This window comes from Panonychus citri, unplaced genomic scaffold (genome assembly GCF_014898815.1).
Source record: "Panonychus citri isolate SS breed McGregor unplaced genomic scaffold, ASM1489881v1 Contig00028, whole genome shotgun sequence".
Taxonomy (NCBI): Eukaryota; Metazoa; Arthropoda; class Arachnida; order Trombidiformes; family Tetranychidae; genus Panonychus; species Panonychus citri.
The window spans coordinates 1,236,935-1,255,372 of NW_026515433.1; the positions used below are offsets into that span (position 1 = coordinate 1,236,935).

The 18,438-nt window shown below is 33.1% G+C and overlaps 2 protein-coding genes across 2 annotated transcripts; both read left to right on the plus strand.

Moving 5' to 3' along the window:
* Positions 1-95: 95 nt before the first annotated feature.
* Positions 96-1,408, plus strand: LOC128397189 (dolichyl-diphosphooligosaccharide--protein glycosyltransferase subunit 2-like). Its single transcript, XM_053357875.1, has 2 exons — positions 96-313; positions 513-1,408. The coding sequence occupies exons 1-2, from the start codon at positions 221-223 to the stop codon at positions 1,326-1,328; spliced, it is 909 nt and encodes a 302-aa protein (XP_053213850.1). The 5' UTR covers positions 96-220; the 3' UTR covers positions 1,329-1,408.
* Positions 1,409-10,380: 8,972 nt separating this feature from the next.
* Positions 10,381-17,152, plus strand: LOC128397176 (uncharacterized). Its single transcript, XM_053357861.1, has one exon. The coding sequence runs from the start codon at positions 10,607-10,609 to the stop codon at positions 17,144-17,146; it is 6,540 nt and encodes a 2,179-aa protein (XP_053213836.1). The 5' UTR covers positions 10,381-10,606; the 3' UTR covers positions 17,147-17,152.
* The last annotated feature ends 1,286 nt before the right edge of the window (positions 17,153-18,438 follow it).

The window sequence follows — 18,438 nt, forward strand, 5'->3', positions numbered from 1 at the left end:
TAAAACTTATCGAATGAACTTGAACTTTGGTCAATATTTCGAGTTCTGAAAAATAATATTCCAGAGAAACGATATATCGACTATCGATATCGAATTGAGTCAATGCTGAGTCAGAATATTTGTCAACAATTTGTTGTTTACTCTTTGGTGTTTCGCCTAATTCAGTTGATACATTAAATTTTTTGTTTAATTAGTGTTGATTTAGTGACTAATTGGTAGAATGAGGAAGTTAGTCTACTTATTTATTTACTTAGTGAATGCAATTCCTGGAATTGTGATGCAAACCGGTGGTGTCGATGGTGGAAAACCTGAGGTATGTTGACACGCAACTGATTTGAATTACATTTTTTAATCTCGATATGATGTTGGAGACCTTTCGAGTGTCAACTGAAGGGCACTCTGTCAAACGTATCGAAGAGTAATGGTGTGATTTAATCCAACTTTCAGGGAACTTTGTCTCTTCATAGTCGGAAAAATCATTCTACAGCTTTTATCTTTCATCTCTTTTTCAGCTTGGAGGTGGACTCGCTACTGTTAAAGTGGAAAAGGCAGAGATTGGAATTGCCGACAAAGATCAATCTGGTCCATTGAAAACGACTCCTCTTCAATTTCCTCAGTATAGTAGCAACATCTTGGAGGTCGATCAGCAACAGAAAGTGATCTTGAAATTTTCTTTGAAAGATACAAATTCAAATGAGCCTTTAACTGCCCACCAAGTTTTCGTCCAGGTTTTGAATGATGAAAGTAAAAAAGAACACGTTTATGTAGCGGAAATGGAAACTGGCACCGACACTTATAAATTTGATCTCAATTTAGCCCAACGAGGAAAAGATTTGGGCTTCAATTCTGGTCTTTATCATATCTCTTTGATCGTAGGTGATTCGATGATCAATAATCCGTTCGTTTGGAAATTAGCCTCAGCTCGAGTGACATTTACTTCTGGTCAAGCACAAGCCCTTCAAGATAAAGGTCCATGGATGAAGTCGACTTACAGTCCAAAACCAGTGATTAATCACATTTTCCGTGAACAAGACAAGCGACCGCCGACCTTTGTATCGGATACTTTCGCATTATTAACCTTAGTACCAGTTTTGATTCTGTTTGGATTATGGGCTAAACTCGGTGCGAATCTTTCTGGTTTCTCATTCTCTTTGAGTGGGTTACTTTTCCATCTCGGGTTAGGTTCAATCTTCGCCTTGTTTACATGCCTGTGGCTCCAATTGAACATGTTCACCACAATTAAATACCTTTTGGGTCTCGGGCTCATCACTTTTCTATCCGGTCACAGTTTATTAAGCAAATTGGCGAGTAAAAAGGGCGACAAATAGCTTTGTAATTAAATTAATTAGTCTTTTTTCCTCAACAATTAAAGAGTATATTTATATGACCATTTTTAACCAAACATAAATTGAATTTCATTTTACTTTCCAATTAATATTTTCGCGAGAAAATTGATTATCTCACCAATTGATCTTTTCCCAGGACAATTAGTCTAAAATTACTCAGGAAATTAAACAATCAAATTGATTATCAAATATTTGGTTACTCGAAAAGAAAAAGTAATTTGAGTTGATTGTTTCTCTCTAATTAACTACAATTAATGAGAATAATTCTTGGTCAAGTTAACTTTTCATTCGGAAGAGGGAATCGGTTGAAGGTCCATTTAAATGGAGTTCGAGTGGACTAAAAGTCGGCGTTTGTTTATATCAGTTCATTTGTACATTTGGTCTATTGAATAAAAAATGGTAAATTGAATAGAATTAAATGTTAGACTAAAATTCATTTTTAATCGTTTCTTTGACTTTCATCTCATCGATCTATGTCTTAGCCATTCTCGCCTTCGTGGTTTTCATCCCATCAAATGAGTCACACCGAATCTTAAGGAAAAAATTCGTGCACATACTAGAGAAAGATTGTAGAACTGGAAGAAATCATTTAGCCAGTCAGTTCATTTCAGAAACATTAGCTCGTTCTGACGCAAAGCTATTCCAGTGTCATGAATGTATGAAAAGATTCACATCAAAAAGTAGCCTCATTCATCATGTAGGTCTCGACATGAATACGAATCAAATAAAACATTGTTTTCAAAACAATAATCTTGTTGACTATTCAAAGTCGCTTAAAAAAGTTACAAACTTCAAGAAGATCAGATCACATCAGATAACTGTTAAATTATTATCTCCTTTGATCTATGATTTAAAGTAAAACTAAAATGTCATTTGGTGGATTATCGTGACTCGCTGATGAATTGCATGAATCACAAGATGAGGTTAATTTATATCGTCAACTTAAAATGAAAATATTTCTCAATACACAGAGGCCGCTATTCCCTTGTAAATTGATAAACTAAATGAACATTAGAAAGTAAAAATAACCTCAAAGTTTACGTAGATCGATCATCATCTTGTCTATCATCTTTGTCTTCGCCATCTTCTCCTTCATCGTGTTTATCGTCATTCGAGAAAAAGATTTATAAATGTAAATTTTGTTCTAAGGTATTTGGTCAGATGTCAAATCTTAAGTGTCACGTTCGTGCACATACTGGTGAACGACCATTTGTTTGTAGAATTTGTCAGAAATCGTTTATCTAATTAGCTCATTAGTAAAAACATCAGCTCATTCATATCGTCGAGAAGTCATTCTAATGTGACCTGTGTCTAAAACGATTCTCATCCAAAAGTAATCGCAACGATTACCATCATTCGAGAGTTCATCTTATCAATAGTTCCTATGTAGCTCACTTGTGTGACACAAGTTGTGTCGTTTGCTCCTTCATGATGGTACCTGTGAGGGGCATATATATTTCAATAAGTTGTACGATTGTTTGAATTTTTGAACAGCAAAGTAGAGAAATGTTTTAGCACAAAGATTTTTCAGTAATGATGATAATGATATCTGTTGAAGTTATCGTATAATTATTGTAGCTATCAAGAAAATTGTGCTGCGTTTATCAGTGTCGTATATGTGCTAATGTTTGTTGAAGAAGGTGAAATGATCTTTAGACTATGAAAAGAGTTCAAGTAATTTTTATGAATTGAGAGTGTTGAATGCAATTTTATTCTTAGAGGGAGTTATGATGTCAATGGAGTTGATATTAAGCATTACACAAACCATTGTATTTAGTTTTTCATTCTCTATTCAAAAAAATTCTATTTTTCAGGAAAAATTGCAGGTTCTTTTAATTGTTTAAGGTTTCTACTTTGAATCCTTTCCAATCGATTGGTAAATTGATTAACTAAATCAAAATTAAAAATTAAAAATAACCTCATAGTTTACGTAGATCGATTTCCTTTCTAATTTACTATTATAACAAAATCCTTTAAATCTCCTTTTCTGTTTGATTGTATTTCCTTTTCATAAGATAAAATTTTATATTCAGGGCTATTCAACTCCATTTTACGCATATTATTAGTTATAAGTCAAAAAATAGTGACTTTAAAAAGATCAGACCTATTACAAATGTATATCAGAACTGAAGAACTACATATAAAAAGTTTCAAGACCATGGAGGCCATTTCATGATAAAATTTCTGAGAATTTTCTGAGATTTCCATCTCCATGTAGAGGTCATTGAAGGTTTTTTGAAAAGAAGAAGAACCAGAAATTATCTCAATATTGAAGTTTCGGTGTTAAAATTAGGGTCCGTACTTTGTCTATGGAAGTTTGGACGACACTCAAAAGCCATATTTCAAGGTCATAAAGGTTATTCAGAGAATAACACATTTGAAGGTCATTTGAAGAACATTTGAAAACTAGAAATTTTTTCAAGCCCTCGGAGTCCAAATTGTTTCTCTGTTCGTTTGAAGGTTGATTAATGAAGGTTCGCTTCATTCGTCAGACCCTACAAATTGAATCGACACCTTCGTTCCAATAGTGACCTTATATTTGCGACATCGTTGGATGTTAAAAATCATTTACGTGCAAGTTTTATCTCGCCAAACATAAGAAGAGACCTCATGGTAACATTGAAATGGAAATTGAATTTCCTTCGGTTATCAGGGAGAAAAGATATAATTGTGTTAGGTTAGGTGTTGATTGTTTGAAAGAATTTGTAAGTAAATTTCTACACCTAACCTAACCTAACCGTCAACAAATGTCATATCTGTGATAAAATTTTCGTCAAAAAATGTAACCTTAAAGATCACATTAAGGCTCATAAATTCCACTGCAAAATCGAGGGATGTATCTTTCGTTCGTAAATGTCAATTGAAGGAGCACCTTGGTACAGATCACATTCTGCCGAAAGAAAGTTACAATTGCCTCAATTGTGGTACTAAATTTGACGATCAATTAATACTCGCTCAACATGTAAAGTGCCATGAAAACTTCGACTCAGAGGTAATTTCATAAATGATTAGATCCTCGATTGTCATGGTTTACGCATTTTCTCAGATTCCGGTTATTTTATCCAAGAAAATGATCTCCCCGTATTGTAAAAGTTTGGCTCAAGAATTGTCCGATTTCGAGGCCAATGAGAAAGATTTTTAAATCTGATAATCTGTGGGTTTCGATTTGAGCAAAATACTGAGAAAATCTCATGACAAATATTCATCGTTCAATTCAATTAAACTGTTGTCAACTGTCATCTATTAATTGCAATATTAATAATTCGTTCAACTGAATATTCTAAAAACTGTTAAATTATATCCTCTGATCTGTGATTTCTAACTAAAAGCTGTTCAGGTCCAGTGTCAAACGTTTTAGCTCTCCTTCCCATCCTATCGGGTTCTTATAAAATCTTTTTTTCGATCTTAAACACGATCAAGTATTTTGGCCAATCTCGAATTAAAACTAAAACTAAAACTAAAACTAAAACTAAAATGTCATTTGGTGGATTATTGTGACTCGCTGATGAATTGCGTGAATCAAAAGATGAGGTTAATTTATAACATCAACTTAAAATGAATATATTTCTCAATACACAGAGGCCGCTATTCCCTTCTCCGTGTTTACCCTCATTTGAGAGTTCATCTTGTGAGGAATCGTCTTTCTGTGGGACTAATTAACTTGAAGCACTATTAGCACTTTATGAAGCTTCTGAATCATCTTTGTCTTTACCGTCTACACTCTTCCTGAAAACTGATGGGTGAAAGATCAATAAAAAATAAAAATTCGTGTGTTGGACATATTAGTGAAATCGACCCAGAGTTGTTAAATTGTCTCTTGAACTGCAAACCGAAACACTTGAATGATGTTACATTGATGACTTCGGAGGATGTAGGCATTATACAGTTGGTGCTTTTTATTTTATTCGTTTGAGCATCTTGGTTGATAAAAGCAAATTAATAGATAAAAATGTAGATTTGGTAATTTTAAATTTATCTAATCAATCATTTTGATTAAGTTAATCTTTGCCAAAGATGCGCAAATGATTCAAAAAAAGCACTAACACAATTTTCACGGTTGTATGTACACCTACACTCCAAAATTTTAAGTAATTCTACATTCGCAAGCATGATCGTTGTTGCTCGTTATTAAGTAAATTTTAATTGTTTAAGTTTTTACTATCAATCCATTCCGATTGATTGGTAAATTGATTAACTAAATCAACATTAGAAATTAAAAATAACCTCATAGTTTACGTAGATCGATTTCCTTTCTAATTTACTAATTTAATTTACTTTCACAACAGAATCCTGGTTTTATGGTCAGTTCATCTTCTTATCAAACAATTGTGATTAACTTCGTTGCAAGATCTTGTATTTAGAATTATAGAAATTCTATACTTGTTATGAAGATTTCTGTTGATTGTTCATAAGTTAAATCCTAATTGTTCAAAGTTTCTACTTTCAATCCTCTCCTTCTTAATAAACTGTGTGTTTCGATTTGAGCAAAATACTGAAAAAATCGCATTACAAATATTAATTGGTCAGTTCAACTAAACTATTGACAACTGTCATCTAATTTGAACTTGATATTCTGAAAACTTATTATTATTTTATCCTTTGATCTATGATTTAAACTCAAACTTAATTTTGTTCCGAGGTATTTGGTCAGATGTTGAATCTTTCATGAAATTACCTTCAGATGACCTTGCAACGCTTTCTTTCATCAATGGCCTGCATGACCTTGATCTTTTAATATAACAATTGAGTATCGCTCTAACTCATAGCACTCGTTTTGAGTCTATCTGACTCATAGTTGCTGAGCAATCCACAAAAAAACCTCAGTAAAAATAGCTCTTTAGCCATAATGCAAGCAGCACAAACGTCTGAGTAAGTGTATGTTGCAAAAAGAGACTGAAAAGCGATTGAGAGAAAAAGACTGAGAAAGAGATTGAAAAAGAAAAAAGAACAGAAAGATAAACACAAAAATTCATTTACAAAAAATAAACTCATTCATACTGACGTGAAGCCATTCTAATGTGATCTATGTTCAAAACGATTCAAATTGAAAATAGCATTAACATCATTCGAGAGTTTACCTTAGTTGATAGAAAGTTTGCTTGTGCTGTTTGGAATGCGGGATGGTACCTGTGATCGGTCAATATACAAATGTGTATGTATTTTTTCTCAAGATGTATGATTGTTTTTATTTTTCGAACAGCAAGATAGCGAAAACTTTTATGATAGAAACATAGAATTTTGCAGAAATCATTTAACCAATTATCTCATTTACAGAAACATGAACTCTTTTATTAATATAATGGTGAGAAATCATTCAAATGTGAATACGAGAAAATGGAATTGATTTTGTAAGTACAGCTTATTTTTTGTTGTGGTTTATTCGTAAGATTCAATTTTTATCTTTAAATATTGGAGTAAATTTCACTGCGTTCTTTTCGTAGACGCAGATCTTAGTTAGATCGAAGTTTTTAATTAATAAAATGGATGAGACCAGCAGCATATGCGTTTGCTAGAGCGTTCTTTTTTGGATTTAGTCGGAAGATTTTCCTTGTAAGCCAACACTAATAATGGTGAGACAATTGACTCAAACCTTTAGATTTTGTCATCAAGTTGATCAAGGATCATCGAGTTTGTCCTTTGAATCCTCTGCAAACCTCTTCATAATAAACTTTTAGTTTCGATTTAAGCAACATACTTACATAAATATAGGAAAAGAGGAAATATTACAAATTGTATAATTCAGTTAAACTGTTATCAACTGTCATCTAATTTGTTTAATTGAATTTTCTATTATATATATAGTATTTTATATAACTGTCTTCTTTGATTTGTGATTTGAAATAAAGTTTTAATCCAGGATAATTAGCATTTTCTAAAACGGCTTGTTTGTAGGTGAAGCGAATTGATTGTCAATGAAAAGATGGTGATTTTAGTTATTTAGTAAATTATTGTAAAAGATAAATCGATTAATGATATTAATTAACCCATGTTAACCATTTCATTTCCAATTGATTCATTGATTCCATCAGTCCAATAACCTAACCTAGCCAAACACCTTCTCATTTGGTGGATCAAAGTTCGAAAATTCTCTTTGGAATAAGCACACAATTTTCGAAAAATATTAATTTACTTTACTACTATTACAGTAAGACAACCTAATAACACAAAGCTGCTCAGTTCCAGTATCAAACTTTTTTGGTCATCCTTCCCATCGTATCAAGTGCTTTTATAACCTTTTTCTTCGATCATAAACACGTTCAAGTATTTTGGTCACTCTCAAACTAAAACTAAAAATGTTAATAAATTGGTTGAATGTTTGAGTTGGTAAATTGTAAATTTGAAAATTAATCAAGAGAAAAAATTATTTAACTTGATTCAACGTTTGATTTTTGCCATAATTTGAGAGTTTATCTTGTGAGAAATCATCTTTCTGTGAGACTAATTAACTTGCAGCACTATTAACATTTTCTGAAGCTCTGAATCATTATCTTCCCTAGTATTTTTGTCTTCACCATCTTCCCCTCGACCTTCATCATTGTTTATTTTCATTCGAGAAAAAGATTTATAAATGTAAATTTTGTTCCAAGGTATTTGGTCAGATGTCAAATCTTAAGTGTCACGTTCGTACATATACTGGTGAACGACCATTTGTTTGTAGAATTGGTCAGAAATCGTTTATCTAATTAGCTCATTAGTAAAAACATCAGCTCGTTCATATCGTTGAGAATTCATTCCAATGTAATCTGTGTCTAAAACGATTCACATACAAAAGTAATCTTAATCATAAATATCTACATGCATACGAACCAAAGGAAGCTGAGAACAACAAAAACAACAATAACCATATTGATATCTGTAATTTACCTTGAATTTTCATGACACTGACCTGAATAGTCTATATGTACCAGACCACCCGTAATTGCCCATTGGCTACCATATTATTCTATAATCTATATACAGTAAACTCTTGGTCAATGCATAAAATTGTGGGTTAAATTGCAGTTAATTTACGCTAGACTGCGTCAGCTTTTTACGGCCTTTGTCTTTGGATTTTAGTTTCTATTCTCATGCCACCTAGTGGGAACCACAATTTTATATGTTTGTTGAGTTATGCATTAACCGAGAGTTTACTGTATAATAGTCTAAAACCTTTGCTGTTAAGGCTTGTTATCAAGTTAAACTAAAAAGCACATCTATATACATGTATATATCTATATCTTCATTTTCATTTCATCTTTTCCAGTTTGTAACATTAGTACACTGTGGTAAGAAAATTCGTGTGAAAGAGGATGGGGGTCGAACCGAATTTAGAAATGTAAATGTTTCTCTGCGCATCTCTAACCCCCATTTCCCCTCACACGAACTTTCTTACCACCCTGTACTTACTCTGACTAGAATTTTATAAATTTTAAATCGTTTGCGCACCGAATTTATTTTGATTTTACGCTTTAGCTGAACTAATGCAGTTTAAACGAGTTCCGCCCTCGAAATATGTGCATTGTGTTGATTTTTTAGATAATTCAAAGATTTGTTACCAGCTTTCAAAAGATTTAAATCAGCTGTAATTTCTACTAGGTGACTCAACATGTATAGTAGGAAAGTGCATTGCGCTTGCGAGTTTTGCAAACCGACTTACTGCTGCAACTACTGCAGAAGAAGTTCATTTCGGACCTTGGTGTCATGAACTTGTATATTTGAGCTAATCATAATAAGCTGGGCCAAGTTTGTAAATAAACCAGTCTCGAGAAATATTAAATTACTTTCCTACTATTCCCGTTGGGAAACCTATTAACTTAAGGCTGTACAGCACCAGTATCAAACTTTTTTGGTCATCCTTCCTATCTTTTCAAGTCATTTTATAATCTTTTGCGATAATAAACACGATCAAGTATTTTGGCCACTCTCAAACTAAAACTAAAACAAAACACAATTATATCAATACATGTATATTATACAGCCATGAAAATTGAGTTTGTTTTCTTTTAGATGTTCGGTGGCTAAAGAATCATTCAGAACTTCATGTAGAGTGTGAATTTTGCAAAGTTGAAATTGTCGATCTAATTGAACGACTTCATCCTGCAATTTTTTTGGGGAAGAGATTTTACAAAAACTTGAGATAAGCCGACATCCACAAGCTTGATTTATAAATAGGATTTTTATTGTTATTGATGATGTCGACCACACGCACGAATCTATTTTCTAATTTATTATTTATTCAACTATTCAAAAAAAACTTCATAAAAAACTTGAATGATCAAGATACTAACAAAGGTCAATTTAACTTGCAGGATCTAGAAACAGAATATAACTTGACCAATATTGTGATTAAAATATTACAAACAAACTTAGATAGTATCGAATAACACTACCAATCGATTCATCTTATTTACCTTTTTGCTCTTTCAGCTCAAAGAGAAGTTGATGGTTGTTTTCATTTATTATCTTTTCGACATTCAGCATATCCAGGTGCTGATATAGAATATTGTTAAGCCAATCACAGGCGTTCCACGCGCACTGACCATTTCTTTATAAACCTGAACTAAGTGTAAAGTTGGGTCACTTCTCTTAAGACTCTTGAGTGATACTTTACCCTTAGGTCATAGATTGTACCCTTAACAATAAACCAATTTTCACATTTACAACCCCATTGAGTTCTCGTTGGGTCAGTTTACCCTTCAACCTTTATTTTTACTCGTTAGTACTAAACTTGTACTTAACAATATTCGACCGGAAATACACCTTTTGTACATTTATAATGAGAGGCTAATTCCATCATCTGTAAATGTCAGTGTTGATGATCGCGTGATCGTTCAAAATGATATTTAGTGATGGCGTTATACAGCTATGGACACTAAGTTTCGTACACTTTCAATAACTGTTGCATAGAGTTGATTCTTCAATCAATTTACTTTCTATTATAACATTGTGCTAAAAATCGAGTAAGTTTATCGTGTTAATTCTGTGAAACCGATTTATTTCGTGACTGTGTACTTCAAGTGATCTTGCCAAGTTACTCATTTGAGAGAGAGAGAGAGTCAAGAAACTTCAACACTGAACTATCCCTAATTAAACTGTGAAAAGACACTAGAATTGAACAATCTTGAAGACATTGTTTCAATTTACCAAACCAGAAAGAAGAAAAATACGTTGAGCTAATCAGACCCATTGTATAACCAAAGGAGAGACCAACCAAGAACCCCGAATTAAAGTAAGATTGTTCCTTGATTAATTTACATTTGAATTTTGATTTAAAACTTAAGATGAGCGATAACGAAGAAATTTTAGACGAGCACCAGCTCAATCGTTTGAGTATGGATATTTCAAGCAACTTGATGAGCTCAAGCTTATATACGGTCCCCACCTTTCGTGGTGATGATAATTCCAATGCTAAAGCATGGATGAAAAAGTTTGAGACTATCTCTGAACACTTTGAATGGTCTGATGATCAAAAAAGATTGAGGTTCAAGAGCCATTTAGCTGGGCCTGCCGCTAATTGGTATTATTTGCGAGTTGAACAAGCAGAGATAACTGAGTTTAGTTCTATAAAAGAACGATTTATTGGTGATTTTACTGGCGAAGATCAGTTGGAAAAAATGAAAAGAAGAAAATTGAATAAATTTGAGAAGATACAATCATACGTTTATGATAAAGTTGGACTTTGCAAAGAAGTCAATAAGAACATGACAGAGGATGAAATTTTGAATTATATTTATGAAGGAATGCCAGTGAAATTGAGAAATGCTATTTGTATTGCTGGGCCAAAAGATTATTATGAATTAATAAACATTGGGAAGCGATTGGAAAATGTTCCCGTTTATACTCAAGAAGAGGAGAAAGTAGAAGAGAAAAAGGTTTCTGAGAATCCTACGATGAAAATGCTTGAACAATTAATGATGGAGGTTAATAATTTGAAATTATCCTCGACAAATTACCCACGAAGACCACAAGGTTATGGTCAAAACAACAATTATCAAGGTAATCGAAATTATGGAAATCGACCACGATTCCCAAGAAATCATGATGGTGAAGTAATGTGTTACACTTGTGGAAGAAAAGGGCATGTTACTAGATTTTGCCCCCTTAATGGTCAAACTCATTTGCCCAGAAATCATCATAATTCCGGTAATTATAATAATAATTACCAGAATCGAAGATACAATAGAGAGGGCAATAATAATCAGGTAGATAGACGAATCCCTTTCATCCCTCAGAATAATCAAAACCAGAATCAACAGATGAATACTAGTAATCAACCCGTGAGCTTCATCAAAGAAGAAAATAGAATAATTGTCTCGTTGGAGATCCATAATAAGAAATTTGATGCTATAATCGATACCGGTGCTGAGAACTCATTTATCACAACTAATTGTTACTCAGCATTAAACTGTGAACTAAAACCTTGGACAGGTGGAAGTATTAAAGGAATAAATGGTTCATTAAAAATACCAATTGGTGAGGTAAAAGTTCCTGCGATTATGAAACAAGATGAACGAAAAACTAAAGTTAATTTTGAGGCTCGGGTATTGGAATACCTGCCTTATGATATTATTATTGGGATGTCAACGATGAAAGAAGCAAAGGCTTTAATTGACCCCGTTGAAAACAAAATATTCTTCAGAGAAGAAATAGAAAAAGAAAAACAAACAGTAATGCCAATAAATGAAATTGAAAAGCATGAAACAAATAACGCAAATGGATTCATAGTGAATCAAACTGGAATAATTGTTCCTCCTAAAAGTTCAGTTATAATCAAAGTGCAAGCTCAACCAATGAAAAACTTTAACGAAAAAGTAATTATAACCCCGGCCCCTAAATTTAATAATAGCGCCAGGTTAAAGTTTAGCCTAAATGAAATTGAATTCAAGAAAGGTTTGAGCGAAGCTACAATTTGTAATACAGAGGATTTCAGTTTTTACATTAAATCAAATGAGACAATCGGCCAAATCAAGAAAATTTGTAAATCCCGAGAATCAGTTTTTACTGCTCTAGAAAGCAACCATGAGCTAGATGAAATAAATGCAGCTCAAGATGAGATGGAAAATGAGGTGGAACAAAACGAAATCAATGACGCTGTTAAAACTGAATTACAAAATCTTTGTTTGAGCAAAGGTACAGTTTCCATCGGTGCCTCATTAAATCACGATCGTAGAAATCAATTAGCTGAGACTTTAGAAAAGTATATTGATCGGTTCGCATTTGCTCAAAATCAACTTGGAAAGACAAGCTGTTGTCAACATCAGATAGACACCGGCAAAAATCGACCCTTTTCTTTGGCGCCTTATGGTTGCTCATTATCTGAGAGATTGGCGATAAAAACTGAAATAAATAGAATGAAAAGCCTTGGGGTAATTGTTGAGTCAACTTCCCCTTATTCATCACCAGTGATAATAGTGGGCAAAAAAGATGGTGGAGTAAGAATCTGTGGAGATTTTCGACGACTAAACAAGGACACAGTTCCAGATGTTTATCCCCTACCGAGTGTTCAAGATGCTCTTGATTGTGTCAGTGGTTGTAAATATTTCTCGTTAATTGATCTAAAGTCTGGTTATTGGCAGATAGAAATTGACCCCAGAGATAGAGAAAAGACAGCGATAATAACAAGAGATGGATTGTTTGAGTTTATTGTCATGCCATTTGGCCTCCGAAATGCCCCTGCCACTTTCCAGCGACTAATGGATTCTGTTTTGGCCGATCTAAAATGGATAATTTGCATCCCTTATCTGGATGATATTCTTATTTTCTCGAAAACTTTTAAAGAGCATCTTTCTCATATTGATAAAGTAATGGACAGATTAAGACTGGCCAATTTACTTATTCAACCGCCAAAAGTAGCTTTCGCAGTAAATGCAATAAATTATTTGGGCCATACACTAACAGCCGAAGGAATTTCGCCGCAACAAGATAAAATCAAAGCAGTCTTAGAAGTCGAAAGACCGTCTAATGTAGATAAACTAAGACAGTTTTTAGGTTTAGCGTCCTATCATCGAAGATTTATCAAAGATTTTTCAATAATTGCTAAGCCATTATCATCATTAACAAAGAAAGACACTCCCTATGAATGGAAAGAGGAACAACAAAAAGCATTTGATGACTTAAAACAAGCACTAATCTCTCATCCAATACTAGCTCATTTTGACATCAAATTACCCGTGGAAGTTAGATGTGATGGGTCATCAATTGGACTTGGAGCCATTTTGATTCAATTACACCCCGATGGTGATAAAGTTGTTGCTTACGCGTCTCGAATGACCTCAAAGCCTGAGAAAAACTATGCCATTAGTGAACTTGAAGCATTAGCTATCGTTTATGCTTTGGAAAAGTTTAGATCCTATTTAATTGGCATCAAGTTCAAGGTTGTTACTGACCACTGTAGCCTCTGTTGGATGTTTTCTAAAAGAAAATTAACACCAAGACTCACCCGCTGGGCTCTTTCTCTTCAAGAATTCGACTTTGAAGTTGTTTACAAAAGTGGTAAACATCATAAAGATACTGATTGTTTATCTAGAAACCCAGTTGACGAGCCAAACGAACCAAGAATAGAAAGAGATTTAAATTTATTAGCCATCACTGAAAGAATCAACGATTTAGAATCAGAGCAAAGAAGGAATAAAAGGCTAAACCAAATTATCGAAATGCTCGAAGGCAAGATAATTATCACACAAAAAGAAAGAAGAAAAGTTGGAAAGTTTACGATGGTAAACAACATTTTGAATAGATGTGTATTCACTAGAACCGGACCTAAATTAGTTCCAGTCATCCCATCCTCGTTAAGACGAGAAATAATGTACTCAATGCACGATGATCCTTTATCGGGACACCTGGGTCAACAAAAGACTCTTGAAAGAGTGAGATCTAGGTTTTATTTCCCTCAGATGAGAAAGTATGTAAACAATTACGTTAAGACTTGTGATGAATGTCAAACGAGGAAAAGATCTTATCTTACACCAGCGGGACTTTTACAACCCATTACTGTTGGTGGAGTAGCTGAAAGGTTTGGCATCGATATTTTAGGGCCGTTCCCAAAATCATTTAAAGAAAATAAATACATTGTAGTTTCGACTGAATATTTCACTAGATTCGCCATCGTTAAAGCTTTGCCTGAAGCAACAACAGCTCAAATTGCCATTTTTATTGTCGAAAATATAGTTTGCCAATTTGGAAGCCCAAAAGAGATTCTCTCAGACAGAGGATCGCAATTTAGATCAAAATTAATGGCTGAATTAACAGGCCTAATGCAAACCAAACATAAGTTCACGACGGCTTATCACCCTCAATGTAATGGTCTAACAGAACGATTCAACGCTACTTTAGCAAATATGATGAGTATGTACGTTGACAACGCCCATAAAACTTGGGACAGAGCTCTTCACTTTGTTGCTTTCGCTTATAACTCAGCAATAAACTCATCAACAGGCTTCTCTCCATTTTATCTTATGTATGGACGAGACCCTGTCTTTCCGCTTGAAAGATTTATTCAATCCTCAACTCAAGGATTATCAGGTCATAATCATCATAGTTATGCTGAGTCATTAACTGAACACCTGCACAACATAAGAAAAATTGCCCAAGATAATTTGAAAAATAGCCAATATCGAGGTAAAGTATTTTATGACCAAAATAGATTAGACAAAAGATTAACAGTGGGAACCAAAGTTTTAGTATTTACCCCACAGCGAAAAGTAGGAAAATCAGATAAACTGATGCACAATTGGCTGGGCCCATATAAAATAATTGAAGTAATGTCCCCTCTTGTTTACAAAGTGGAACATACACTAAAGGAAAATAAAATAGAAATTGTAAATATTTCAAGGTTAAAAATATATCACGAAAGAAAAGTATCGGATGATGAAACCACCGATGATGAAGAAACTGAAATTTTAGATAATAACGAAAGATACAATCTGGATTTACCCACTCAAATAATCAACCCGACAACAGGAGAGACTGTGTCAAATTCTAAATCAAAATCTAATTCCAATCTCGACCAAGAGATTGATGATAATGATAACAATTCATTAGTAGTAAATAAATCTGATGATGAAACAATTGTTTACAATCCTGATTATGAAGTAGATACTGAAGTGAGTCAGCATGATAATGAAGAGGAAGATGAAATGTTAAATAATAATCAACCTTTAGAAAGATATCAAAGGGCTAGACGACCACCAGCTAAATTAGCAAATTATTTTCTTTTCGGATTATTTTTATTTTGTTTTAGCGGATTCTCTCATGAAAGTTTCATTAAAAATAACCCAATAATCTGGAAAGAAAGAAAAGTTTTTATCGTTAAAGGTATTCAACCCGTGATTGTCAAGGTAAAATATGAATCACCTTGTCATTTGTTAGACGATAAAGAACTCCAATCAATTAGCTATCTTAAACCCATCATGAAATGGTGTAAACAAAGTTTTGAGAATGATTTTATAGAACCAGTGAAAAGTCTATGCCAAGAACCTAAAGTTAATAAAAGAGAAATCAAAGAGAGATCGAAAAGAGCGATCATATCAGGATTGTTAACACTGGGAACTATTGTAATCAGTTCATTTCTAAGTGTAGGAATAGGTGCCATCACTATGACGAAAGAAATGAAACTTGAAACAAAATTTGATGAATTACATTTAGTTCAAGATCAACTGCTTAAAGAAACAGAGAAAATAGCCCAAAATCAGATAACCACTAAAAAGGCTTTACAAGCGATGCAAATTAGCATTAAAAATGTAACCAAACAGATTTCAGATTTTCATAATAGAATTAACCAATTTGAAGCAGCTTTTCCTCAAACACTTTATGTTGTTTCTCATTTAACGTCAAAATTCATGCAAACGAAAAACATCTTATTAAATACCGAAAGAAAAATGAAGAATGATGAGTTTGAACCAAGACTCATGGAAATTCTAAATATAACATTACCATGTAAAAATAATTGCCCCGTTGAACTCATTGAACCTAATGAGTGTTATTTAGATCAAGATAATCAAGAAATTCACTTTAATTTCGATGCAAAAATTATCTCCCCTAGCAGCCACCTCTTAGTGGCTGATCCATTTCAATTGATAACAGTTAATAATAATTCTCATTTCTGTCAAGTTACTTATCAGGGCCCACAAGAAGTATTGTATAATACTGATAAAGATTGCATTACCCAAATTAGAAATATGGTAGAAACAAACATTAATCAAATTCATATACAATATAACCGACAAATTTGTATATTCAATAGTTTTAACCTCTCAATGGACAATTTATGGTCACCCGAAAATTGTCATCATAAACCAACATCACAAGAAGCAGAGATAGTTCAGATTAAATTCACTAAAAATAATAACTTCATTTATTGCCCTTCAAAAGAAATTGAACTTTTTAATAAAACACATGCTTGCCCGAACTTTGTTTTTGATGTTCCCGCTAATATAACTTTTAAAATTAATAATATTTTGTACCATCCAACCGCCATGAAGATTACGAACAATCTCAAGTTTATCGAAGATTGGAATTTTAGAATCAACATGCATTTTAACCCTCATTCTTTAGACCCTCTAATAATTAATCTAAACAAAACCGATCAACTAATTGATCAAATAGATACTCCATTATTCAACAAGATAAGAACAGGTACTACCACCTATGTTTTTATAATATTAACTATCATTTTTGGAATATTAATTCTGAATTTAACGTTCACCATCGTTTATTTGGTGATGAAGAATAAAAAGAAGAAAACAAATGTAGCTGAACCACAGGTAGAAAATTCTACTGAAAAAAAGGTTAGACGACCTTTATTAAGAAGACAAAAAATTTAATTCAGAAAAAAAAGAGACAAATAAAAAAAAATCGTCTAAACAACTCTATTATAAACACGATTAGCACTTTCTTTTCTACTTACAATTTGCGTTTGGTGTCTCTTATCGCCCATCGTAAATATAATTATCTTTTTTTTGTAATGATGTGCAGTTTTTATTCTGTTGTTAGGATAACAACATTGGTAGCGTGTTGAGAGAGAGAAGGAGGAGAGAGAGAAAGAGAAAGAGAGAGAGAAACGGACATTTAATTGAATCATTTCCTTTTTATAAAAGAAAATATTGCTTACATTTGATTGATACACGAAACATGGATTTAAGAGGTAATATGATGAAGATAGACATCCTTTAGATCAACACTGTAAGGGGATAAACCTTCACGGACCATATTCAATAAATCAGAACATTTACGGCTCTCATTACCATGATTTCCACCGCACTGAGTGCATTTTCTTTTACGTGAGCAATTGAGAGTATGAAAAGGTTGAGCACAATTGTTGCAGATATAAGCGCGAGAACAAAAATGATCCAAACCAGTGTAACGCTTACGACAATATTGACATTGAATTAAACCAGTGTTATCAAAAATAGATGAACTTTCCTTGATAAGTAGTTACCATTTTTGATTGATGAAGAAATCGGTAAGTCTGAACATTGCAACTAACTATTATAAGTTCACCGATAGAATAAATCCTTGAGCCTTCGTAACAAAGACTATTAGAACGAAGACCAATAGAAGCACAAAGATGAGATAAGAAGGAATTAGAGAAAGTCGAATCACTTGGTTGGAAAAAACAGACTTCGTGTCGTCTATATGGTATCTCATCAACAGTTAAGATAGCTGGCTCTTCTTTTAATAAATTGACCAAAGTAACAGCATTAGAAGAATACAAATTTACACCAAATGAATCGTCTGGATACATCTTGATAAGATCAGCTCGAGAAAACAAATCTTTTAATCGCACAAATTCATTGCCAATATCAACCAGATTAATGTTATCATTGAACAAAACCTTCCAATATCTGTATGGACAAAAAAAAGTCGAAATCTACTTGAAGTGAAGAATTGATTACAGACATTGATTAAAAATTGATATTAAAAGCTGATAGATAACAATGTTAGAATAAAAAAGACAAAAATTAGAAGGTTAAAAGTTGAAGATCAACACAAAAGAATTATCCTTTTATCTACAAAAAACCCCTGAATGAAACCTATCAATATGCCCTTTACACAAAAAAAACTACACTTGAATTGCCCTCCGAACAAAAAAAATCACCCTCAATAAGCAGATCAG